Below are 26,240 nucleotides of genomic sequence, written 5' to 3' on the forward strand. Positions count from 1 at the left end.
ATGATAAAGTACAATCAAACATTGCTATATTTGACATAGAAAAGGATGATAGATGCTTTCAGCTAACTGAGCCTACCATCTAAGGTGCAGTAATCCACTACTTTAGCAACCTGAAACCAATTACAAAGAAAGTAAACACGTAATTTGCTGTCAAGTGTTCAATTGGATCTAGTTCATCTTTGCCCTTACTTTAATGCTTCAAAAATTTAGAGACTGGAAATTTTACTAAAACTTTATATTTTTTAAACACAACAAAAAACATAAACCAACTCTGAGTCTTTGGATTTGTCAAGGTAAAAGAAAAATTACAATAATTATTTTAAAAATATTGTACTCAATTAAATAAATATCAAAACATATACAAACCAAAATCACAAAAACTCAGATACAATTCAAATTAACCTAATCTACAGCAAAATCACGGTTGAATCCTCATGTACTATAGCATTCACTTGTACATCTCTATGAATATGAAAATTTTAAAATAAAAACAAGACAACTTAGTATCATCATATATACTAGTAGACCTCCATCGAGTCTCTAGTGTGTATTAAATTATGTACACAAAATATATCACATGTGAATTTTCAAAATACATCCAAACGACATTTGTTTCAAACATTTTTTTACAATCATAATACATATTCATATGACAATTTCTTTAATTAAGTCGAATCAAATTGTAATGAAATAATTATAAAGAATTTCTTGCATCGCACAATCCTTTATGAATTATGTATATAATCTAAATAATCATAAATAATTACTTGCATCTCATATTGCTTTTATAAATATAAAAATATATTTAAAAATTTAATAAAATAGTTAATTATATATTTACATGTTTACCCTATATGTATAAAACATATTATTATCTTTTAAATTAGATTCCTTTTGTAGCAAACAATTCACAAAATTTAAGTAACTATCCCGATTCAACAACATTTTGAGGCACCACTAGGTTAGTCCACTATGAGCATACATACTTTCAAGGGTTGTTCGTTTGCACATTTATTTCACATTTTACCTCTGAAAGCAAAGAGGTCGATATCAGAGTAAATGAACATTCGTCAAGGCTTTTCACGATTGGCTATAATCGTAGTCAACTACTACACATGTACATGGTTGAACTGTCAACATCTTTTTACTGAGTCTCTCTCTCTTTACATTCGCCGTGGATTAAGGACAATATCACTCATCTTTTATATTTTTTTATCTTGGGTTTTCACCCTCATAACCCTTCTCAGGGATAGTTTATCTACCCTTGGGTTTTCATCCTCACAACCCTTCACAGGGATTTCACAGGGATGGGTGCAAAGCAGCAGTACTATTTGACCAATTCGCTAGTTGTCAAGTTCTCACCGTCAAACTAGCTCCATAAATAATAATATTGATTTTTTTATCCTTTTGATATCATCTTTTTAGTGCATGATATTAAAAGTAAATGCAGCATGTTCAAAATTTACAATATTTGCACTTTTGGGTCAATACCCATAAAACATTTTGTACATTAAAAAATGTATCACCATGCAGTTACAAAATTTATCAGAATTGCAATTAAATACAAGTAACATAAATCATCATTATAAAAGATGTATTCAATCATAAATAGATCTCTAGACAATTCGAGAATCTCTCACTCATGACTCAATCACAATCTTGCATGCAATTTTTAGTACATGTATCACATACAAGTCTCATAAACAAATTCAATTAGAATTTGGGGTTTGAACCCATAATCTCTGCAAATAAAAGTGCCAAACATTTTTTATTAATTTAAAAAAATAGTGTCATCTTAGAGCCTACAATATAATTTAAATTTTTTAAAATAACAATAATTCTCTTTTGAGTATTTCAAATTCAAATCAGACAAAATTGCTGATTCAACATTATTTACCTTATAACGGACTACGATATTTAAATTTTATATAAAAAAATAAATTGTATTTATATTATTTTAGTATGAAAAACCCAAAAATTATTTTAGAAATTTTAGCAGAACCTCTCCTAAATTTGTATAAAAAATCTCAAAATTTATTTAAAATTTTCGATAGAACCTCCTCTATATATGAGAGTAAATTGACTGAAGTTTTAAAAGAATGAATGCATTTTAATTCATAAAGAAAATTCTAAGGGTTTAAGAGAAAGCTTAGAAAGTTCTATAGATGCATACAAGGGATCATATGAGTCATGTGAATATATACCTTGTTTGTGGGATTTTGGGTAGCGATTTTGTAGCATGGTTTCAAAGCCTCTGAAAATTTTGGTAGCGCTTTCGGTACATGTTATCAAATTTTCTGATGGTGAGTAAACATTTTAGCAGCCTAATGACGTAACATAAGCATATTGCTCAATTTAAACAAACGAACACACAACTAGATGGAGGTTGTTTTAGTCTGTCGCACACAGAGTTGTGCACATACACAATAGTGCAGGCATATAGAGAAGTTCATTGGCAAAGGAGGGAAGCCAAAAAGGCCACAGTGCTATTAGTGAACTGTGATAGGTGCCTAAGTGGCACCTATGAATTAGTAGGTTTATCGACAAAGGAGGGTGGCTGAGAAGGCCTCTAGTGCCTTGAGCTGACCATAAAAAACACCTTAACAAATGTGAGGGTGCTAAGAAATGTGCACAACGGTGAGGAGCTTTACAAACAAAAGAAGATGACCCATTAAGGCCTTCAGTGTTGCGACTGCCCGTCTAAATATGTCTTGACCGAGGCATATGCACCTAGAAGTGCACTCTAAAGAATGCAGAGTAGTGATGTCTCCACATCATAGGGAGTGGCCATTTAAGGCCTCGATGTTGTGATGGCACTGTGTGAAGCGTCTCAAATACGCTTTAAGGATTAACGTAAGCAAAAGACGTGCATACACATGACCTAGTCGTAGGAGAGCTTAGATTTGCTTGCTGAATCAAACAACACTCTTGTTGGCGACATTTCAAAAACCAATTTTGTTTGGGGAGGGCTCTCCCAAACAAAATGAAACCATCAAGCTGTAGAGGCAAGTAGTGCGATGCAAAAATCATCAAATTAGGTGTTTTTTTTTAAAAGGGTGGATGTTTTTTATTATTTTATTATTGTTATTTATTTATTTTATAAATTTCATAATTCTGTTTTATTTTTACTAAAATAACCTTGTTTTGATTTCGTTGCCATTTGGGTCATGAAATTACCTTTTTGTCCTTCAATAATTTAAATATTTGTCAAAATATGCTCCTGAATAATTAATTACTATTTTTCTCTTATATAATTTAACTATTTTCTTAAAAAATATCCTTAGATTTAAAATTTTTATTTTACCCATAGACAGTTTAATTATTTTCCAAAATATACCCTTAAGTTATGAACTTACTATTTTGTCCCTAAACAATTTAAATATTTTTGAGCATATATTTTTGAAATATAGATTTGGACCTTTAAAAATATTCACTTGAATAATGTTCATATATGCTTAAAGGATCGAGTCGCTATGGATCTAGATCAGTATTCAGAACAAACAAAGGATTTAGATCTTTATCTCACTTTGATTGAGCTTCTCAAATCTCATTCAGATTCGAGTCAAATTCGATGGGGTTCAAGCTTACTTCAAAAATCATAATAAAAAAATTTATTAAACCTTTTACAAATTTCAGGTATTACACTTGCACGGCCCCATGTGACCAATTATTTGTCACCATACCTGGACCCATAGTCACCAATATTTACTTCCATCCAGACCTTGAGGCCCAAACTTAATATCAACGATCAACCATGCTCACTATCCCCCAGTTTTTAGATCAGTATCCGGTCCAAGAAAAGTCATTTATGTCCATGACCCAAGCGATCGGGAATTTGAATCGCCACGTGGCGTACTTGGTACGCTACCGGCATCGTATAAAAGAGCCTTAACGTTTTCGGGAGACCGCATTTTCCCGCTCCGTTCTATTGCGTGCGCTTGAGAGAGAGAGAGAGGCGGTCGCTCTGTCGTCGGAGAAGAAAGCGGAGGTATTGAGACCCTCTCCTTATTGCTTCTCCTTAATAAAGTTAGGTCGATCCTTGATTTTCTTACGCTTTCCGTTATAGTTCGATATCGATTCTTGATTGAATTTCAGAGTGATTTCGAATCAGTATACCTCATTCTTTCTGAAAATTAGGCGAGAACATGTCAAATTTTGAAATCCAGTTCTTGATTTATATTAGTTTTTGGCTTTTCGGCGCGTCTTGCTGTTTTAGATCGGTAATTGAACACGATCGGTTTGCTTATATAGGGTTTTGATGCGCTCTTTCTCGCTCATTCTCCCTTTCAATGTGCGTTGAAGGTTTTGATTGCGTTGGATGGTAGTTTGTTATTTTTGTTGCCTGAATCTGTTTTAAGTCATTGAGTGTTTTTTTTTTTAAGTTTTGGACCATATGGATGTTTGGTGTGGTTGCTAAATGGAATTAGAGAGTTCTATGTTCAGTCAGTGGTACTTATTGATGGAGATATTTTGTGAATGTCTTAGGCTTAGGGTTGTCCGTACGCCAATATCAATAAATAGATTTGGTGAGGATGCTGGGTCAATTGTTGCCTCAACTTAAGGGGGAAAAAGGACTGCTGTTCCTAGCTGATGCGCTCATTTAGTCCAAAACTTGCTTTGGTTTGCTCATATTGCCGATCCGTCATTGTGTTTATGCATTGTTCGATCACCAAAATACTAACTATCCCCTTAAGGAAAAAAAGGGGTCTCCTGAGAAAATAGAGGACCCGAAAGAGAAGAATTTACAGTAATAAAAGGGATTATCATTTATTTTTCTAATGCATTTGTATATTTTCTCACAATCTTTTCTCATAACTGTAGGATTTGGATGCTGTTTTGATGAGCTTGATGCTCCAGTTTGCAGACCCTAAAATAAATTTTTTTTTGCATGATTCCTTGCTGATTCTAAACTCATGGCAATCACAGTTAAGTCTTTCAGCTTCTACCGGCTCTAAATGTCAAGAATAAGCATTTGAATATGTCATAGGTTGGACTGCAGTAATTTTGGTGAAATTCGTTTGCATGGGTTCATTACTTCCTTTACGTTCACAGATTTTGAATGCTATGAGATGAGCATAGTTGCATTCATGCTTAATGACAATGTAATGTTGCTTTTGTTTGTTATTTTCAAATAATTTATATTTCATTTCTGTAGCATTTCATATCCTACTAAACTATGCATGCATGAATTTAATTGGTTGGTTGATGTTTGCAAGTTGATTAAGAACTTTTGCCTTGCCTTTGAAGTTCAAACTTGTTAATTTTATCCTTAGTTGAATATTATCACTCGGCTTATCTAAAATTTGAGTGCTGATCTGACTGTTTTGTTTATGTCCTGTGCCAGTTCTTGAGAAATCAAATAATTGAATATCACTATCCCATAATCCCATTGTGCAAGAGTTATTTAGGACTTTTGGCATTGTATTGATGAATGTGCGGCACACTTAGTAGTTGCACAATGCTACAATTGATGATCTAATTGATACGTGTATTTCAGTTTTAAATTCTGTATGTTGTTAATTAACATGATCATTTTCTTCTCGAAGTGATGATAGATTGCCAATTCTTATTGGATCTGTTGTTAGGGTTGGTGTGGCTTCATTTGGCTTGAGGTCACATACTAACTTACTGTTGCCACATTGCAGTTGGCAGTTTATATCAGAATACAATGTCTAAGCGTCAATTAAGTTATCCCTTTATATTTATTCTTCCTCCAAAAGAGCTGCAATTTGTGGTTTATTTCGGGTATCTGAGCTGGTGGTATTACTCTTTGACTGCTAAACTTTTGGGTTTTGTATCAAAATGACAAAAAATAAAAGGCTGTATAGAAAAAAAAACTTCGAGACTCACATTCAAAATCATGTGTCTGTGTGCACGTGCATGTGTACATATATGTTTCTAGGCATCTGTGCATGCATGTAAGCTTTGAAAGTCTAAATGATTCATATATTTCTAGGATTGAACAAGTCATTGATGAAGATATACTTCATGCAGGGGTTTCTCATTTTGCACATGCTCAACATAGCTTTGCAATCAAAGAACGAATTAAAGGATTTCTTGGTGCCTGTGTGTGATACTAGTGAATGTCTTGCTAGTAATGACATTGGTGGTCTTCACAGACAACACTACACTAATTATTTTTAATGATTATTTTGTTGTTTTGAAGTTTTTATTTGCAGTGTGGTAACAATGCATAGTCTTGCAACCACCACGGGGGTCGCCCTTGTGGCCAGTAGGGTTATTGAGAGGGTGCTGAGATGAAAGCACCAGATCAAACCCCGCTGGCGCATGGGTGTGTCCGTTGCTTTCAGAGTTGTGCCACGTAAGGCAGGGTGGTTGTGGGGCCCCACCTGAGGTTTTCCTTGCTTTGGCAAGGATTCCTCATCATAAAAAAGAAATGCATAGTCTTGCAATCAGTTGTGCAGATGACTATTATGCTGCTAGTTCTTGACATGATCTTCATCAGCAGTCAAAAACTCTGCTTTAGCATCTAAAAGAAAAGTGGAGGGCTTCTAGTTGATCTATTCAGGTTGGTGCTTCTATTCTCTTCTTTGCAGTGTTTTTTATCCATCATGTTTGTAACAATCCTTTCACTTTACATGGAAGCAGTTCTGAATAACTAGACATTTTTTTATTTGCAGTCCTTTCACTTGGTATCTACAGGCACTTTTTCAACCCTTGAAGCCCACATAATAAAAATACAAAATAATCCTATATGAACACCCAAGAATTTCTCGAAAAGCTGAGAAAATCCTAAACTTCAGTACACAGGTATATTGTCATATGCTGGAAAAATCACTAAGAATAAGCTTTTTGAACAAGCACAATCCATTCGGAAGGTGTCATGAAGAGAGAAACCAGTGAGTGCCAAAAAAAGAGTAGGCTATAACAGCAAACGTTGGGTATATAACACATTTAATACCATTTCATTTACAAAAGACTATTGGCTCGCAAATAAAGGTTTACTATTTACAGGTAATGGATATACACATGAAACATAAATAAAATAGTCTATTACATTTCCCAGTCACATACTTTCAACTACAAACATATTGCGTAGCTTCTACACACTACAAAGTTCCTTCATGAATATCAGTGAAAGATTATCAGATGCTAGTTATTTCTTGAGAATAATGTGGTTATGGCTCTCAGTGCCAATCACAAATCATGAGATGTAAGGAAAACAGGACAATGAATATTAATACTGTACCAATTCTCTGTTTGGTTAGCATACACAATCAAAAGCTACAATAGCATGGCTTAGATGTCACCAAAGCAAAATCTACAACCAAAAAAGTATTACTTCTAAAGGCACTACCCATCATGGATAATTGATCAGTTTTCTCCAAGCTAGGAAACCTAGCATGAGACTGTAACCTAATGAAGACACTGCAAGTCAAGGCAAAAGCGTTCAGTTTTATATCTTCGTAATCTAAAATCTCCCACAAATCTTACTGTTGTAGTAAAATATATGGGAAAAGTGATGCACAAACCTGTAGTAAATTATCAACTACTGCTTCCAACAATGCTCCTGTTTAAGCTGGACCAGAAGCCAAAGCATTATAATATACCAGTCAGTGCCAATAATTGAATTCACGGACATAGCATACTAATAGACTTGAACAATCACACTTGGGCCAAAAGAGAACTAGGTCTGCTTTGATACAATCAGATTCAAACTTGCACATGCTTTGACTCAGACATAGGTAAAAAAAGACTCAAGCATGTTTCAAATTAGGGCCGCTTTGACCCTGGTCTGATTTAGACTTGGGGAAAAAAGGATCCAGGTCTGATCAAACCATGTCTGACTTAAGTCTCAACCAAACCTGGGTCCCGCATTTCAGATTTGGGTCTGACCCAGGTTTAATATTTGTAGTATATATTTTTTTCATGGTATTTTGGACATTTAGTTAATATTTTTTTTCATAGTTATTAATATTTCACTTGGTATCTTTTACACACACACACAGAATATACATATAATCTGCCACAAAACCCTTGAACCCCATAAAAGTACAGATACACAAATAACAGAAGCTTTAGGTGGTACATAGGTACACAAGCTGTCATGTGCAGAAAAAATTAACTGAAAATAACGGGATCCATTCCAAACCTAAAATCTACATAATTTTAGGTACACATACACGCATTCAAAAGAATACTAAAAATACATTCACAAAGCATATTAAACACAATCTTTCTTGATAAGAGGCCCCTCTTAATACAGCTTTTTGAAAAGATAACCTCTTCCATCAAAACACAAGGTCATCTTCTGTAATGAAAAAACATGAATCCGTAGTAAGGTCGTCTAATAATATAAGTATGCCACTTAATACAGCAGAATGCTAAGACAGGTAAAAACAGAAAATAAAGGTAGTCAAGAATAGCCAATCTGAGTATACATAAAGCAAAACAAAGCATGTGCTTCTTTTCTGCCTTTCTGAGCCAATGCTCCATCTGGAAGGACAAATTACCACTGGTTTCCAACCAGTTTGAACCTCTGATTTGTATTTATTTTCCAATTGATTTGAATCTCTGTTTTGCACACGTTTTTCATCTCAATGAATGGGTAAGGGGTTTCCCAACCCCAACTTCATCTATTAAGATATATGCATTGTATTATATACCTAAGTATACTAAGGTATTCTTATAGGTATTTTCCATTGTATTTCTTTTGTGTTTTCTTTTTCATTGTAATTCCAAGTATACTAAAATATACTTATTGTGATTTAGATTTTAGTAGAAGGATAGTTTTGGATAAGTATACATATTGTATACTTTTATGGTAGAATAAGGATTTTATTTTTATTATTATTAGTCAATATTTAGGATGACCAATTTTTGTAGTTTTATTTATTTATTTACTTTTTTTTTTGGTCAAATGAGATTGACCAACTAGCCGTTGGGGTTTGTATAGCTGTTGGGATTTGCTCTAACATTTAGTTTCACCAGTCAAACTGCTGTTAGGACTAGCTCTAAGTGTCAAACTTGCTGCGATATCTTCCTCTATATATTACTCATCCTTTGTTGTATAGGAGAGGATGAATGCATGCAGTGTGTGTGTGCATGAGTGTTGTAGTGATGTTGTTGACTTGTATATTCGTGTGAATATTTCTCATTAATAAAATATTAGTTTTTTATGTTTTGTTTTTCCTCATGACTATGTATGGTTTATTGTCTCTAGACAAATGCATTATGAGAATGCATTTGAATTTCATTTATGTTTGATAAAATTGTTGTTATTCTTTTATTTTTTGTGTCTCGGATTTTGTGCCATTTTGTGACATTATCATAAATAAAAAAAGACTCTTTTTTGCTGGTTGAAAATCCACATTATATGTTGAGGCAGTTAAACTGGTTCATGAAACAGAATAGTGAACCATTCTCCATTCTGGTTGTGTTCACTCTGAAATGTTCTTTTGCTTTATATCAGCAAGTGGGAATCAAACTTGTTGCTTTTATGTAGAAATAGAATATAACTAAGTGGGCTGTCCTAACATGTCTGTCCTTGAGATTGTATGGCTGATTATGGAATTGATGAGGGTTGGTTCAGGTTGGCACATTTTAGGCATTGGAGAAACCAGGATAGGTCAAGCCCAGCAGGATTCTTATCAAAGCTTGGGTCTAGTGCAGTTCCATTTGGACTCGAGCCCCAAACTGGATATTAGCCAAGGTAATATCAACCTCTTCTGTCGGTAGACTTACATTAAAGCTATATATGTTCTCCAAGGATTACACCAGTAAGTTGTCAACCTAGGTTCAGTTCAGGTTGGGCGTAGTCTTTCCAGCTTGCCAATCTTGTATGGCGGACTTCATCACCTTCAGGCCCAAAATCCCATATATTGCCAATCTTGTATGGCGGACTTCATCACCTTCACACAACTTTGTCATGTTTGGCACTTCGAGGAACACTCTCAGGTTGTAAGTTCCTGAAAAACATTGTTGTCGTTTCCATGCAGTTTCTTTTAAAATACGATCCCATCTGTATGCGTACAACATCCTTCCCTTGGTTGAAATCTTTGCCTCTTTATGTCCTTTCGAAGAGTTGCCACTGACATTTCAGAATTTGGTTGGTAAGGAAAGACTATCACCAACCAAGCAACTAGAGGTGGAAATACAGACTTTAAACGTAGACATCTCTCTCTGAGAGAGAGAGAGAGAGAGAGAGAGAGAGAGAGAGAGAGAGAGAGAGAGAGAGAGAGAGAGAGAGAGAGAGCTGGTGACTGCTTTTCTAGCTAACCGCCATACTACCCGGGCTTTTGAAGAGTTTTCTCATGTTTCCTTAAATATGACAGGTACATGTGTTCTACATGATTGATTTTATAAGAATCATCTCTTGGATAGGGATGCACAACGAACTGAGCCGGCTCGGGCTCGGCTCGATAAATCTTTGTTCGAGCTCAACACATGCCGTAAATGAGCCGAGCTTGAACTGAGCTCGAGGCTCGACCGAGCAAACAAGCCGTGCTTGATTGGCTTATCGAGCTTGATAAGGCTCGGCTTGTATTTATATAATATATAATACATATTAATTATATAAAAATAAGACTCAATAAAGTTCGTCCCTCTCTCTCCCACCTCTCTTGGAAGCCCCATCTCTCTCTCTCTCTCTCTCCCATGTATAACGTATTCGATCCATTTGTAGCCCTACCATCAGCACCCAAGGGGCGGTGAAGGAGCTCCCTCTGGCTCTGTCAGGCGGTGCCGATCGGGGAGGAAAACTCGTCCTACTTGATAGAGGGTGATCGCCGAGTGATAGGCGGTGAGTGGTGGTAAAGCAGATGAGATATGAGAAGATGGTGCCGAGCTCTCGGAGGAGGTAGTCGTGGACAGAGGAGGGAGGCAAGTTCAGAGTGTTGCATATGGTGGTGAGGTGTTGGTGGCCACCACCACCACCAGCAACAACAAGGTTCATACCCATACTCGACACGAGCCAAGCTTAAACACTAGTGGTTTGGGCTCGGCTCGGCTCGCTCGGTCCGAGCCGAGCCGAGCCGAGCCGAGCCTGTACATTGGTTTACATGAGCGAGCCGAGCTTGAACATGCCAAGCTCAGCTCGAGCTCGTCTCGTGTGCATCTATACTCTTGGATCATCTGATTTTGATATGCATGTAGGTTTTTATAAGGTGTAAAAAATCGAGGGCAAAGATTTTTCTAAATATTCAAACCGTAAAAATTCATGTTTCTCATTGAAAAACATGATCATGTGTCTTTTCTTAGTAAATCGACTTTGTCGAACACAGATGTATTGTCATATTTAAGTAATACATGGGTTAAGTCGACACCCATACTTTTGGCCATCGAGCAAGTTCTCACTCTCTATCTACGTGCCAGATCTCATTCGAACTGCATAGTATGAAATATCAATCAGTAGGTAATTTTTTTGTTCGTTTTTTGTTCATCTATTTGCTCTATTCTATTAGTAGATGTTGGTGTAGGTGTTGTTGGTTTCATGACGTTCTTTTTAATCATTATTTTATAATCAATAAATGAAGAATTTACTACACAAACAAAATAGATAAATTGGTGATTGAAAAATCATTTCTATAGCAACTAACAAAAGTAAGCATCATCTCTTTACATTAAAAATAATATCGAATATTGCATTTGCCTAATCATATGCCTTTTTAGAAGATGTTTTTTAGTTTATTTTTCTTCTTTTGTTTGCAAGATGAAAATGACAGAAAAAAATGACAACGCACAAGGAAGATGAAGCAAAGAATAAATATTTATTAAAATTGAGACAAATGGTTCACTTTTATACTTTTCTTTTTTGTTTTCTATTTTAGATGTAATACAATCATCTAAACAAGAAATATGTGTTAACATGTATAACATTTGATGATCATGAAACGATAGGGATAAAAAACAATTTATACTAAACAAAAAAGCAAATACTAAAAAAATAATGAAAAAGAAAAAGATCATAATATTGATTGGTTCACTATGGTTTCAATTATGTAAAACAGGATAGGATTAAGAACCTTTACTCATGTAAATTTTTTAATATGGGTTTTTGTGAAAAAGTATAAACTCATGAGAATGAAGATGTTTAGGATCAATTAGGCACTTCTTAGAAACAACTATATTCAAACAAATTTAATGATTAAAGGTAAACAATGCGCTAAATACAAATTTTTTGTAGTGTAAAGCTTGTGACCACATCAAACAAACAACCACGTAAAAATGAAGACATCAAATTAAGAAAACAAAGTGAGAAACTGAGACACATGAAAATGAATGAAATAAATAAAAAAATGAAATAAACTATTGAATATGCAAAGATAACTTGAGGATCATGCAATTCTTTCACAAAATAACATATTCATGTCAACGTTCAGTTAAAATTACTTATTCATGCTAAACGTTTCAAAAAATAATTGATTCTGCCGTTAAAGCTCTATTTACCAGAATATCTCGTCATCGATGATGTTTTAGATGCTCAAAAATTGCCGATAAAGTGTCGTGCAACAAACAATAGTGTCAGAGAATTTTGTTAAAAAATAGTCACTGAAAATAGTTGCTGAAAAATCATCAAAAAATTTTGTCAGGACAAACACAGTGGGCTAAAAGGGGTACGAGGCTACAAAAATAACCCTAAAATGCATACCATAATTTAAAAAAAAACGAAGTGTCACATTTAATGCTTATATGAACATTCGTAAAAACATGAGAAGATTTACGTTTAAGTCTTGAAAAAAATTGTGAATCTCATGTTCAATGTGCGAATGCTCGAAAAGTTCTTAAAAGAGGTCACAAGATTCACATATACAAAGGATGTTCGTAAATCATTTTGCGAATGTCATGAGGATGCTTGCAAATGAATATAGACATTCTCAATCGGTATTTACGAATGTCAGCATGCATTTGCGGACCTCCTTGAAGAGTATTTAATTAAAGGAGGTTCATAGGTTTTCTTCTTACGTATTATATTTGTGAAGATTGTATTGTATTTGTAGAGGTCTCATGATAGTGCGAATGCCAGAGGCATTCACAATAGGTATTTGTGAATGCGCTTCTTGAAGAGTGTTTACTTTAAGTGAGGTTCTCATGTTATATTTGTGAAGGTCATATTGTATTTGTGGATGATCGCAAAATCTCTTTTTTAATGAATGGTTGGAAACTTTCTATAACGTACCTATATATTGCGTGAACCTGACCTCGAGTTCGCATGTGCGAATGACAAAAATATCTTAAAAAAGTCAGGAATCCGCAATTTTGGATATGCAAAGGATTTTGTCAAATTAATAGGTATTTCAGAAAGCTCACCATTTTGCAAGGACAGTACTGTCATTTTTTGAATATTTAGAACCCCTTGGTGCAAAGTAGGTTTGCAAACATTGTGGTAATGGACTCATGGTGCAAGCAAGAGATCTCCAAAGTGAGAATGTCTGATATCTGTCGCTGTTGTTCAGAGGAGTTCCACACGCACGCTCACTGCCCGTAGATTCAGTTTCAGCCCAAGTTCAGAGCATTGCCAGCAGTGGGTTCGGCTCATGCAAGTGATCTCCAAAAGGTTTCTGAAAGGGAAAGAGGATTTTGCGCGATCCAACAGGCGCCAAATCCCCAACTTTTTTTTGGAAAGGGAATTTGGCACCCTGGTACTTGACGGAGCCTCATTTGCCGTTAGGTTAAGGCCATCTCGCGTATTGACTGATGTGCAGCTGATATTGAAAATCAACAAACCATAGCCAAATCTTGTTTTCAGGATACCCTTGGTGTGGGAAAATTTTGTTAAATTTAAAATTATCAGTATATGTAAAAAGTGTAGAATATATAAAAATATGAAAGAAGACATAAATACTATAAAATATTGAAGTTTTTGTTTTTCTATTTTTTTTTTGACAAGCAAGCTGGAGATAACCTTTGTGGGAGTTGAACCCTTCAACCCATGCCTTTATTGTCATATAAGATTCGATATTTTCGAAATAAGCTATATATATATATATATATTGCATCATATTAGCTTTTGAAAATATCACGGTGAAGTATTGGTGACATTTGTGCAGTGGTGTACAGATCGATTTTTGTTAGCTACATGTTTTATATTCTAATACTTTATTTTCAGACATGGATCTTAAAATAAGATCTAATAGAGTGTTTGCAACAGATTCTAACTTATATGAACGGATTTTGTGGATTTGGATTAACATTTTTTGTTGGATCTTTAGTCAGATCTAAGATCAAATGCTATATTTGTGCAAACTTTACATGTAAAACCTTTGTTTCCGACCTTTGTTTTTAGTGGATCTGAGATTGCTACGTAAAATTTAATTCCAAGCTGAACTTCACTGCGTCATATTTAATTTTGTTGTGGACTTAGAATCAATGCTGCTGTTTAATTTTCAATTTTGGACCTACCATGATATGACCTCTATTATGTTGGCCAGCCACGTGGCTTTATGCCATTGGGCATGGTGACTTGGGTGGTCATCGGTTCTGTTACTTGATGGGTACTTGGCCCTTGGTCAGGCCCAATTAGGTAATTAGGCCCAAAGATGGGCCAGCCCGATCAGGTAATTGGGCCCCAAAGGGGCTTGACCCGTTCTTAGATGCAGTGGGGCCCGAACAGTCCCGACCCATTTACTGGGTTGGGCCCAATGTTGTCAGTATTGGTGCGTATAGGTCTGTATTGGCCGGTATGTATCGTATCGCCAGAAAATCGATATGAAACTGACCGGAATAGGCTATTTTTTAATAAATATAAAAACATAGCTTTAAAATTATTTTAATGGTTTTAACATGTGTCACGTTCTGATTGACATTTGATATTTTTTTGCCGATTCAGATCGATACACTTGAGTGTCGGTATTGGCTACGGATACACCTGAATCGTTGGCCAAACAATACAGGTCCGATTCCGATACTGACAACATTGGTTGGGCCTAAAAGGCCCAGCGTGAGGCTTGCAGGACCAGGCTTGAGTGGATTGGGTTTGTTGGGCCCCAATCCGGTCAGGCTAGGTTGGTCTGATGTCAACCCCTAACTGTAGCGTGACAGGGACTTAGTAGAAGTGTCAACGGGTCAGACCCCTACTAAAATGGTGGGTTCACACTCGAATCTGACAAAGTGATATGAGTATTGGATACAGATTCTGGTATAACTGGATTTTTCATAAGGAAAACATACCTGGATCTGATAAGAATGACAGAAACCTGTCCGTACCCAGTAACATAATGTTTTGTAAGTTTATTACATTAAAAAATTGCGGATCTTAATTGGATGGGTTTGGTATAAAATTTCATAAGCCATACCTGATCCATTTAATAATCGGGCCTCATGGGTTTGAGCTGGATAGTTAAGTGGACCCCTTTTTGTTACCGAACCCTTTCCTATAAGATCTGGTACGGGTCAGGATCGGGTATGACACCCCTAGAATCTAGCACGGTTGGTCTCCCGAGCCAGTGCTGCTCTTTCCCCGTGTCATATGGGAAGAAAAAAGGGGCTTCCCGTTGATCTAGTTTTACTTCTTGTTCTTGCTGCTCGTGCATTGTGTTCGTATAGTAGACCAGGAGATGGATCCAGGTACGCTTCAATAAATAGATCATGGATCGTATCAATGAACTCCGAACCCGGATCCGAACGTTGACGTCGATAGTCGGTAGCAAGATCCTTTCTTCGTTTGCGAGGCAAAGGTCTCAACCTCTCCGTGGTCTCTTGCCTCCCTATTTCCTCCTCCATTTACCATCTATATACATTTACTTTATGGTATTGTGCTTTCTTCTTCTGGGCTTGAGTGGTTTTACGGTTTTACCGGTGAGAGCTTTTTCTGAATCTGGAAATTCTGGGGTGAAAAAAGAAGTCCCTGCCTTTCCCAGTCCCCTATTTTGTCGATTTTTCTTAGGAGAGTTCATGGGCGTCTTGTGATTTTGTGGTGATTCTGAAGACGTTGGGGTTAAATGTTAAGTGGGTTTCTCTTCTTTTCTGTTTTTGAAGTGAGAAAGGGAAGAGAAGTACAGAGATTGTTGGGATTTGGAGGTGGTTCTTTGGTTTTTTTTTTTTGAAGGGAAGAAAGGGTTTCCGGAATTTGGTGGTTCTTCTTCATGATGGCTGAAGATACGGTGAAATCTCATTACGTGAAGCTGAGGAAGGACCAAGATGTGCCCATGGAGGAGATTGTGCCGGGAGAGCTGAATCAGCCCATTCAGGTTCCTCAGGTAAGAAAAAGAGACAACTATTTTTTTTGTTTTTCGGCTCTCTCTTTCTCCTGTGAAATTCTAAGTTCTTACGACTCTTGATTGGCGCTATTGTTTTTGAAAATTGTGATCTTGATCTTGTAACTTACGGAAAAGTGCTTAGTTGTTTTGATGCTTCTATGCTTTTACTCTTTGATTTTTGTGGATTCAGGCAACAGTGGTACCAATCAATTAGATTCCAGTGATGGGCTCCCAATTTGATTTGGTCACATTTTGTTATTCTTGTTGGATCGGACGTTATCCATTTCTTTCTCTTTTCTTTTTTAACGCAACTAATCACTTATACATGATCTGATTAAGTTTCAGTGACTCTGAAACTGGCACTGTTATTAGTTGGTACCTTGAATTGATAAATGAAAATTTTGTTAGGACAATCATGGGAAATAGCAAAAAGGCCCTTTCTGGCTTGACTAACTTCGAATACATGTTTAAAGCTTTAACGATCTCATGATGCATTTTAAAGTTTGGGAAACTAGTTCCCTTTAAGGTGCTTCCTCATTTCTGACTACAAATGAGTATTAACTTTTGTTGAGCATCAGGATTGTTGTCAGTGGCAGGTTTCATTTTATAAATCTACAGAAGCTAGCATGCAATAACTCCTCATTTCTTGCAGAAAGCATGAAAAAAATTTGATGAAATATTTTCCATTTATCCAACATACTTTGTTGGGAACTTAAGAACTGCTCTGTTGTTTTCTGCCCCTTTATGTTAGAATCAATAGAAGTATGTCTTTACTGGTCCAGTGTTAGCAGAACCAATTCTTAGATACCTCTGATTGTATTCTTTGTGACAGTTGGTTGTGCACAAATGTCGTGAGTGTGGACAGCCTCTCCCTGATAACCATGAGCCTCCTGCTGATGAGCCCTGGACTACGGGGATTTTTGGATGTGCAGAAGATACCACCAGCTGTAAGTCTCCGTTCTTTGCCTAATGTTTATGACTTTGGAACCATGATGTGCTCCTGTTTCTTTAGCTAAGCAAAACCACAATGTAAATTTTCTAGAAGTTCCTATTATCCTATATAATTATCAGGTTCTAATGTTCTGTAGATGGAAGTTGGATTATTTCTTGTCAACACACAAATGTGCACTCACATATGCATGCCCATGTTTGAACTCTGAGGAGAAAGAGCCATGATATCAACTCATCAACGATCAGAATAATAACTGCTAGTCTATTTAGGTTATATCCTACTATCTGGATGAGTTTTGCTTGTTAATTTGTTAGGATGGGTGCTTGTCACATAGGTGCCGGTGCGGATGCGGTGCAGGTACGGGTGCGGATGCGGCGATGTGGCACTTTAAAAAAACTTGGGTGCGGAGGTGCAAGGAGGATATATATATATATATATATATATATATATATATATATATATATATATATATATATATATTTAAACAGTTTTAAGTTAACACTACGTGTATTTGTGAGCATTTATGTATTTATATATATAATATAGATAAAAATGAACTTGATTAGGGTTAACTGAATCTACTTGTGGATAGAAATGGACCTCAGTGTGGTTGACTTCACCTAACACGACGGAAGTTGTGTCCAAGTGTTGCACCCGCCTGGGTGCGGGTGTACGGTGCCCTGTTAGAAGAGTCCGTGTGACATAGGATGGGTGTCTTGTGACATCTTGAAGGGATTAGTTCTGTTCTGAGATGGTACAAGAATATCAGCAAAGTTGACCTCACACATTTCATATTTTAAAGTTATGAATTTTTTTATTTGCTTGTGTATGGTGTCATACTTGAATGTAAATTCTGTTTTAATTCCAAGATATTGGAATCACTACTTTATTGAAAATGTATTTGAAGAAGAAGCTTATAACATTAAGGATTCAAGTCATTATTAATGTTCTTCAAATTATGCATTTTGGGATTAAGTAGAGGCCAAGGGCATAGTTAAATTTGATAATGATGTTCCATTTGGCTGTTGCTGCGCATCATGAGGCAAGGCAAGGTGATGCAAGCCTCTTCTTACATGGACATGTTATAAGTATCATTGGTCTTTTCTTCTTGATGCGGACCCAATTGTGGAGGAACCCGATCTGCATCCGCTGTCCCAACTCCCAAGATCTTAAAATGGATCCATGTATTGCTAGCCCAAATCCAAACCCGATGCATCAATTACTCAAAGCAGCTCCAAGCTCCAAGCTCAATCCAGTTGTGGGACCCATCATCAGGATACCACATCATCAAAGGCACCAAGTAGGACAAGTGGGACCCGCTCAAGGCCCTCTTGGTTTAAGGGAAGAAGTTTGTGGGACCCACTTAGGGGGTGACTCCCCTATTTTTGGAAGACTGGAAAGACGTGTGGGCTGGCCTAAACGTGGTTGGGCTAAATCTGGCCAAGTCAAATAGGTTTACTTGAAATAGTTTTGGATCAAAAGATTTATCCTAAGTCACACGGACTCGGCTAGGGAGGCGCCGCACCCGAGTCGACACGCCCCGACACGGGTGCGGCTTAGGACATAGCCCGGACTCGGTTAACGACGAGTCAGACTCGGTCAACAAATCGAGGCCGAGTCCGTCCTCGTTTTGGACTCTGTCAACGTTGACCGAGTCCAAAAATATCCATTTTTAGGGCAGAAAAAAATTATATATATTTTTAATATATATATATATATATAGCACGAGTCTCAAACATACGCCCCAGAAAAAAATTTCTAGGGGGCGTTGCCTCCATAACCCCCCCTGCAAGGGGTGGCCCCCTAGGACCCGTGCCGGGGGGAGCCCTGGACCCCCCTTTCTGCAAGGGCAAAATTATAATTTGCAAAGTTTGTAAAAACACTCATGCTGGTGCCAAACTTTAGAGGACAATATCCACATATATGCACACACTGGATATATATATATATATATATATATATATATATATATATATATATATATATATAGAGAGAGAGAGAGAGAGAGAGAGAGAGAGAGAGAGAGAGAGAGAGAGAGAGAGAGTCAAGCGTCACTTCAATTTTGCATATCTCAAATGGGGGTGCTCAAGAGGGTATATTTATACCTCTTCACAAGTTACAATAATGAAGTAAATGCAATCCTAAAACTAGTAAACACCTTAAGCTCAAATCTAATATTAGTAAACACCTACTAAGACTTAGGCCAATATTAGATAAATCCTATGTCACATGGGTGCGGGTGCGACACGGGTACGGTGCAATTTCAAAAATTTTGGACACGGGGACCCTCTCTCCTCTCTATTGGGTGTGGCCCTCTCTTCTCTCTATTGGGCGTGGCCTACTCTCTCTCTCTCTAATTGACTCTAGTCACTCTCTTTCTCTCTTTGCTCTAATCTCTACTCTCAAAGGCACATGAGCCTAACCTGTTGTAGGTTTGCTCCCTTAGACCTTGGTTGTTGCATGCTCCCAAGGGTTGAACGGTGGACTCAATCAAGCAACTATGGTAGTTGCCCCCCCTTGTCGAACCAAACTTCATCCAGATGACCTAACCGACCTGCAACCTAGTACTAGACACTCCCTATTAGTGTACTGAGCCCTAGTAAGTCCTACCAACCCTTACCTTAATCCCAAACTTTCCCTTGAACTCACCCAAACCAAGTGATCCTAGTTTGGGCCTAGTTTCTGTTGTTGTGAACTGCAGGAACTGGTCTGACTTGGCTGAGTCATATCTCCCAAACCAGAGTTGATCTCAGGTTGAAACTTTAACCCTAGGTTCTCCTACGTGTTCCCCGAACAAAAACATGACCCAGTCAAAAACCCTAATTTTTGTCGTCTGTTCTCGAGCTCATATCTCCCGAACCCGGTGGAGTTAGGCCCTGAGAGTTTAACAGGTCTCCTTTTCACATGTCTAGAGCCTTGCCCTAAAATTTGATAATTTTTTATGCAGTAGTTTGAGAGAACTAAAATTTCTCCCGAACTCTGTTATAACTAAACTGAGCCAGACCTTGGCCTATCTCGTATGTCTGTCCCGTTCCTAAATTCATACATATTTGTCTTGGTGTTGCCTGACCATGAAACTTGGTCTGTACCTTCATTAAGGTGTTTGGAATCATCCCTCCAAAATTGGGATTTTTTCTCCACACCATTTGGGTGAACCAATTTTCCTACCAAAACCTATCAGTTTATCGACCTTGTCTTACTCGGTTTTGACTTTGACCTAATCCTTAACCTAGTTGATTCTACCCGCTGCCTAAATTTTCTCACCCAGGCCCAGTTGTGAAACAAGAACACATCACTTCCTCTGCCATGGGGAAGGTTACTTAAATTGACATTCACCCTTGAGCATTTTATGAGACATTCACCCTTGACCATAGATTGCTAACATGATATTTGGCCTTGCTATATTGGTGAACTTTAGCATTCTTATGAGATCTAGAGCATTGAATTAAGAGTGTGAAGCTTGATCCCTAATTTTCGCGGATCCAAAATAGGTTACATTATACTCCTATTTAAAGAGGGCAATCCACCTTTTGTAACATGTGTGTATTTTCTCAATCTAAATAGTGGATCTCAGTGCACCGTTGACACATGCAACTCTTGCCGAACCACGTAAAATCCTTGTTCCTTGTGTGATTGATTTTCTTCTCTTCTTCCCGTTTTTTTGTTTCATTGATCTATCAATATTGCGATCTATCAATAGTGTGTTGTGTTGTTCCCCACCATTCTTGTGAGATCTAGAGCATTGAATTAGGAAGCTCCCGTTACAAAACAAGTTTCAAAATTTCAGGTTGGATCCTTGAGAGAGGTTGAATGGAGTCCATTTCTTTTAAAGAGTTCCATAGGAAATTGACATCGTGGAATGGTGGCTTAGATAAATAGCATGTAAAATCACATTTATTAATTCAAGGTGAGAAATTTCTTGGTCTCCACATGTCAGTCCTTCATTCTCTGAATAAAAAGTGGTTGACATGATTGAGAGCTTCATAAAGATCTTAAGTTTAAAAAAATTATGCCCTCGCCTCGGTGCATTTTTGGCAACTGAAAAAAGAAAACTTATTTATGACCAGCACTATTTTGATTATGCAGAATAGATTTCTGCCTTTTCAGTGGGCATTGCTTACATCTGAGTCAGTTCATACTAAGTACTTTCCTGGAGGTTGTAATTGTAGCATTTAGTGACTGAATTTCAGAGGTGGCCTTATGGAGATGAGTTTAGTTGTCAAAAATAGTGCTTAGGTGCAGCCCCACCGCATGGGCTTATGGGTTTGGGTGGTGGGCCCCTTTTTTCCCAACTAGGCAGCGTCTAGGCTCTCTCCGCCTGGGCTGTGGAGACATGTCTTTTTTTTTGGGCTGAAAACAGATCGGATATTCGAGCCAGATTTGAATATTTGTTTTTATTTCAGATTCGAATTCAGATCTGGCCTACGTTCGACCCGTTTTCACCCCCATTAGGGAAAATATAAAGGGGGAAGCCCCCTTCTCTCTCTCTCTCTCTCTCTCTCTCTCTCTCTTGTGCCCGCGCGTGGGTCATGGCTGCGAGAAGAAGAATGCGTCCCCCTGTTTGCTCTCTCTGGTCTTGGATGTGAGAAGAAGAAGAAGATCAAGTATTATTTTTTTCCTTTCTTCCTTTTTTTCTCTTCTTTGTTTCTTCTTCCTCTTGCTCTTCTTTTCTTCTTATTCTTTTTTTCCTCTTTTTTCCACTATCTTCTTCTTCCTCTTCTTTTCTTTTTCCTTTCCTTTTTTTCTTGGTTTTGTTTTCTCTTATTTTTCTTCCTCCGCTGACCTCACACCCTCTACCCTCTTCTTTTTTCTTTTTTCCCTTTTTTTCCGTTTTCTTATTTTTTTCTTCTCCTCTTCTTTTTCTTCCTCCTCTGACCTCACACCCTCCACCCTCTTCTTTTCCTTCCTTTTTTTTCACTTTTTCCTTTTTTTTTCCTTCTTTCCTTTTCTTTTTCTCTTTTTTGTTCTCCTTTTCTTCTTCTTGCTCCTCTCACACCTCCACTCGGTTATATATATATATATATATATATATATATATATATATATATATATATATATATATTCTAATTGTTTTTGTTTATGTTCTATATTATGCTGAAGTACACTATTATACTTCATTCATAGTCACAATGATATGTTTGTTTCTTAAATTTAACAATTTATTGTGATATTTCTATTTTTTTCAACATTTTTTTTTCTTTTTGGTCCCACCTTAGGTGTCTTTCTCCTAGGCTCCACCTACCACTTTTGACAACTAAGATGAGTAAAAGAAGGGTATGTTTGGCCTTAACGGTGTGGGATGGTTTCAGCTTAGGGCAGTTCCATGCCAAATTAACAAATGAATTACGAAATAGGCACCAAAAGCCTGTATAGTGAAAAGTGCAACTAGGTATCACATAGTCAACCTGGGTGCTGGCTGGTGACTCACCTAGTTGCCAGAAGCTAGAAAAAGGCCTGAGAAACGAGCAACTTAGGCAACATGGACAATGCCTAGGCGTGCCAAGCAGCAAAGCGGGGTCCATATCACTTTTGACTAAAAAGCACAAAACAGATAATAGGGCAAAAAATCTATGCAGAATTTAAAAGAGCCATGAGTCTGCTGCCTAACAAGCCCATGTACAATCCCTCTGAATTTTTTGCAGTTTTAACAATTTTGGTTAGGGTGTTGCAGTCAAGAGGCAGCAAAGTCAGCGTCATGAGTGTCTAGGGTGTTATGGAAAACTGACTTTCTACTTGATGGTCTGATTGATATTAGTGCAAGCAATCCCAAGTGATATTGCAATCAAATCTTGTCAAGTTTCTTGGGTTAATACTTGATAATGATGGTTAATTTCGTTTCCTGATTCCATACCGATACTAAGACCTTCACATTTTGTCACTTGTCTTTGATGATGGTTCTGGATGACCAAAGATTTCAATTATGTTATAAATTCACCTCTTAGACTGTGAGTGCATCAATATTAAAAATAGTTGAAAGCAAACAGTTTGTAAGTTGTCAACGGCTTCTAGATTATCCCAAGTTTTGAAACTAGTAATTCATGTGCCATATATTTCAGGAGTCACATCATACATGGTGTATGTTAGGTACCCTGGAGCCTGAAATATGAGTTTATAGTTTTTACTTTCCCTTCCCCCCTTAGGCACACATGGCGTACCTACAAAATGCCTACATGTATTTATTTATTTCAGGCTGCTTTTATCAAATATGATGCATGTTTATTGTTTATACATCCCTATCCAAAGCCTAGTTTTTTCAACTGGATTAAAGTTTTAGGGCTTTGAAGAGGTAAACTGTTCTGGTTCTTTTATTTTAATTGAGCCCAATTCTGTTGTCACCTTCTTTAGCAATCTATTTCAACTTTAGTGTTATATTTTTCTTCACTTGTTGCTTGGTTCTTACTTTTGACTCTTTTGACCTGTTGTGAATGGTTTGGTGTTGCTATAATTTGGAACAGACAATGTTAAGCGTCTTCTATTGACACTGGAGAACTGAATGAATCTAGTCATCCATTTTGGTTGAAACTTATTAGTTTCCTTTTTTCACCCCTTCATAAAGAACTTGTCAGTCATTGAGGCTCAATTGAAGAGAGATTGTCAAAAAGGATTTATCGGTCCTTGAGGAGTTGTCATTAAAGAGAACTCTTGAAATGGGGGTGGGGAGGAAATGGAAGGCAAAGCACTAATATTTTCTTTCTGCGCTAATGACATGTAAGGTATGACAGTCTGTCATCGGAAGCAGAAAAAAATGCCTTGAAGACTCATGAATCTATATTTATCTGCTGAAGGGTGGCCAATATCCTAAGTGTCACTCAAGGAATAACTAACTGATTTGTTGTTGCAGGTTGGCATGGATTGTTTTGCCCATGTGTGCTATTTGGGCGCAATGTTGAAAACTTGAGAGAAGACATTCCTTGGACCAGACCTTGTATTTGTCATGCCATATTTGTTGAGGGTGGCATAGCACTCGCGGCAGCAACTGCAGTACTCCATGGCATTGACCCATCAACATCATTCCTGATTGGTGAAGGATTACTGTTTACTTGGTGGATGTGTGGCATTTACACAGGCTTATTTCGGCAAGAGCTGCAGAAGAAGTATCATCTGAAGGTCTCTCTCTCTCATATATATATATATATATATATATGTGTGTGTGTGTGTGTGTGTGTGTGTTTATATTTATATATTTGTATGTTTGTATGTATATGGGATTAAAATTGGTAACTTTCAGGCTACTCTACTCTCTTGTAGCCCCATTTATTTTCTAATGTTTGCATTAGTCTTTTGTGGATCTGACTGTACAGATGAGGCCTCCATAATCCTTTTTCTTCTTTTTAGTATAGGACATACATTAGATTTAAGTAATTTTGATGTGGAAACAGGTTTCTAGAGGAATCTAAAAATCAACATCTCATAATCACTATAATTTCATTTCATAAAAGAAAAACCAATTTGCATAAGTTAGACCCAAAGCATGTTTCTTATTAAGCAAACCGTGCCAAACAAGTGTGCATGGTAATACCTGCAATTTGTGTGTGCGCGTGTGTGTACACTCAAGTGCATCACGTCCATGATGCACTGTAGCCTTTTCCAATACCATCATGGCCAATGCCATTGGCACGCTTCATGTTGGTGCTAACCCACCAGCTTCTCGCATAACCACTACTGGAAACTTTTAAATGAGTGTATACGCTTGCCTATATATTTGAGTATACAATCTGTATTGTATATAGTTGCTGATGTTAACAAGTTACCATGGCTTTTTTGCCCCTAACATATTCAAACTGATTGCCATGGTTCCATATATTGACTGACACCACCACCAGGAACATCTAGCTGTTCAGAATGAGTGGAAGTGTTTGTTACTTTGAAAATTCAACACATCTTTTAATGTGCTATTTTTGTAACCTTATTAAATGCCCTTGGTGGTAGCGAATAACCTATGAAATTGCTGTAGCAAACATGTAAACATCTGCTTAAATATTTGGCCATTAACATTGCCATGGACACAGATGAATATGTAAAGGAACTGAGCAGTATCATAAATCAGCTCAGTTTGGCTGATTGGTCAGCTCATAAAGTGGGCATATCCACCAAGTAGACAGAATCTGTGAATCTGTTGCGCATCTATAAATGGTAATGCTGCTATGCTAGTTATCTGATGAATCTTGCATTCTTGTGTCTTAGAACTCACCATGTGACCCTTGCATGGTTCACTGTTGCATGCACTGGTGTGCACTTTGTCAAGAGCACCGGGAAATGAAAGGACGGCTGGATGATAATGTTGTTATGCCCATGACAATTGTAAACCCCCCGCCTGTGCAAGAAATGCAGCTGCCTGAGAACCGTACTTCAACAAGTGAGAATGGTGGTGACCAAGCCCATGTGGAGATGCAAGCTGTCTAGTTCGATATGCAGGTGTACCTATGCTTGCTGCCCAGAACCTTTGTAAAATTGAGGCATGAAAGCGCCCATCATTCAGCCATCTAGTGGGTTTTGCCTGTATTTTGTCCGTTTGTTGCTACTTTCAATGAAACTATATGGAGTTTGTCCTCAAATATTGAACTCTGTTTTACTTCTCTGCGTTGTTTCATGTATCTCTTGAGGGGAATTTTCTTGAATTAAGTACGTCACATTGTTTCTTCAGGAATTTCTATAATGAGACATTTTCTTTGTTTATTTAATATTTCATTATTGAAATTGATCGTGCAATTGATGACCAGGTTAGTAAAATGTCATCCAAACAGCAGAACCAGGTAGTTTGCGGTAAACTGAACCTGTCATCCAAACGGGGCCTTAGGGTGCATTTGAATCCATCGGATTTTATCTCTTGTCCGACCTTCCCCTGCCCCCATCAAATGTTTTTTTTGCTGTCATCAATTTTGCAAAATGATTTTATTGCTCTTTGTTGATATGTATTTAGATGTAGCAGAGTTGTATAATTAAGAGATTAGCCTGCCAATGAATTTGACAATTTTATTAGTTGCATTTTTAATATTTAGATATTTATAATTTTTATGTGATATTCATGATCTTATCAATTAATGATAATTTGCAATTTTTCCCATGAATCACAATTTTTATGAAAGATGTTTGTGTGTTGATCGATTTTTCCCCTGATTAATCAGGATTTG

The 26,240-nt window shown here is 37.1% G+C and overlaps 1 protein-coding gene across 4 annotated transcripts; it reads left to right on the top strand.

The window, feature by feature from the left end:
- The first annotated feature begins 3,911 nt into the window (after positions 1–3,911).
- LOC149817570 (cell number regulator 6-like) lies at positions 3,912–25,792 on the top strand. 4 transcript variants are annotated; one of them, XM_089984545.1, is made up of 7 exons: positions 3,912–3,988; positions 5,995–6,529; positions 9,554–9,673; positions 15,937–16,157; positions 16,990–17,104; positions 23,951–24,216; positions 25,294–25,792. In XM_089984545.1, the coding sequence occupies exons 4-7, from the start codon at positions 16,044–16,046 to the stop codon at positions 25,510–25,512; spliced, it is 714 nt and encodes a 237-aa protein (XP_089840671.1). In that variant the 5' UTR covers positions 3,912–3,988; positions 5,995–6,529; positions 9,554–9,673; positions 15,937–16,043; the 3' UTR covers positions 25,513–25,792. The 4 variants fall into 4 exon arrangements, with proteins under 4 accessions (XP_089840671.1, XP_089840672.1, XP_089840673.1 ...); XM_089984547.1 differs by lacking the exon at positions 3,912–3,988 and adding an exon at positions 4,835–4,925; XM_089984546.1 differs by lacking the exon at positions 9,554–9,673.
- Positions 25,793–26,240: the final 448 nt, after the last annotated feature.

The sequence above is a fragment of the Nuphar pumila genome, chromosome 13, assembly GCF_984573655.1.
Source record: "Nuphar pumila chromosome 13, dmNupPumi1.hap1.1, whole genome shotgun sequence".
Lineage (NCBI taxonomy): Eukaryota > Viridiplantae > Streptophyta > Magnoliopsida > Nymphaeales > Nymphaeaceae > Nuphar > Nuphar pumila.

Coding starts and splice junctions, on each gene's coding strand:
- LOC149817570 (XM_089984545.1), top strand. CDS start 16,044: ATGATGGCTGAAGATACGGTGAAATCTCATTACGTGAAGCTGAGGAAG. Junction 17,105..23,950: donor TGCAGAAGATACCACCAGCT/GTAAGTCTCCGT, acceptor TTGTTGTTGCAG/GTTGGCATGGATTGTTTTGC. Junction 24,217..25,293: donor AGAAGAAGTATCATCTGAAG/GTCTCTCTCTCT, acceptor CTTGTGTCTTAG/AACTCACCATGTGACCCTTG.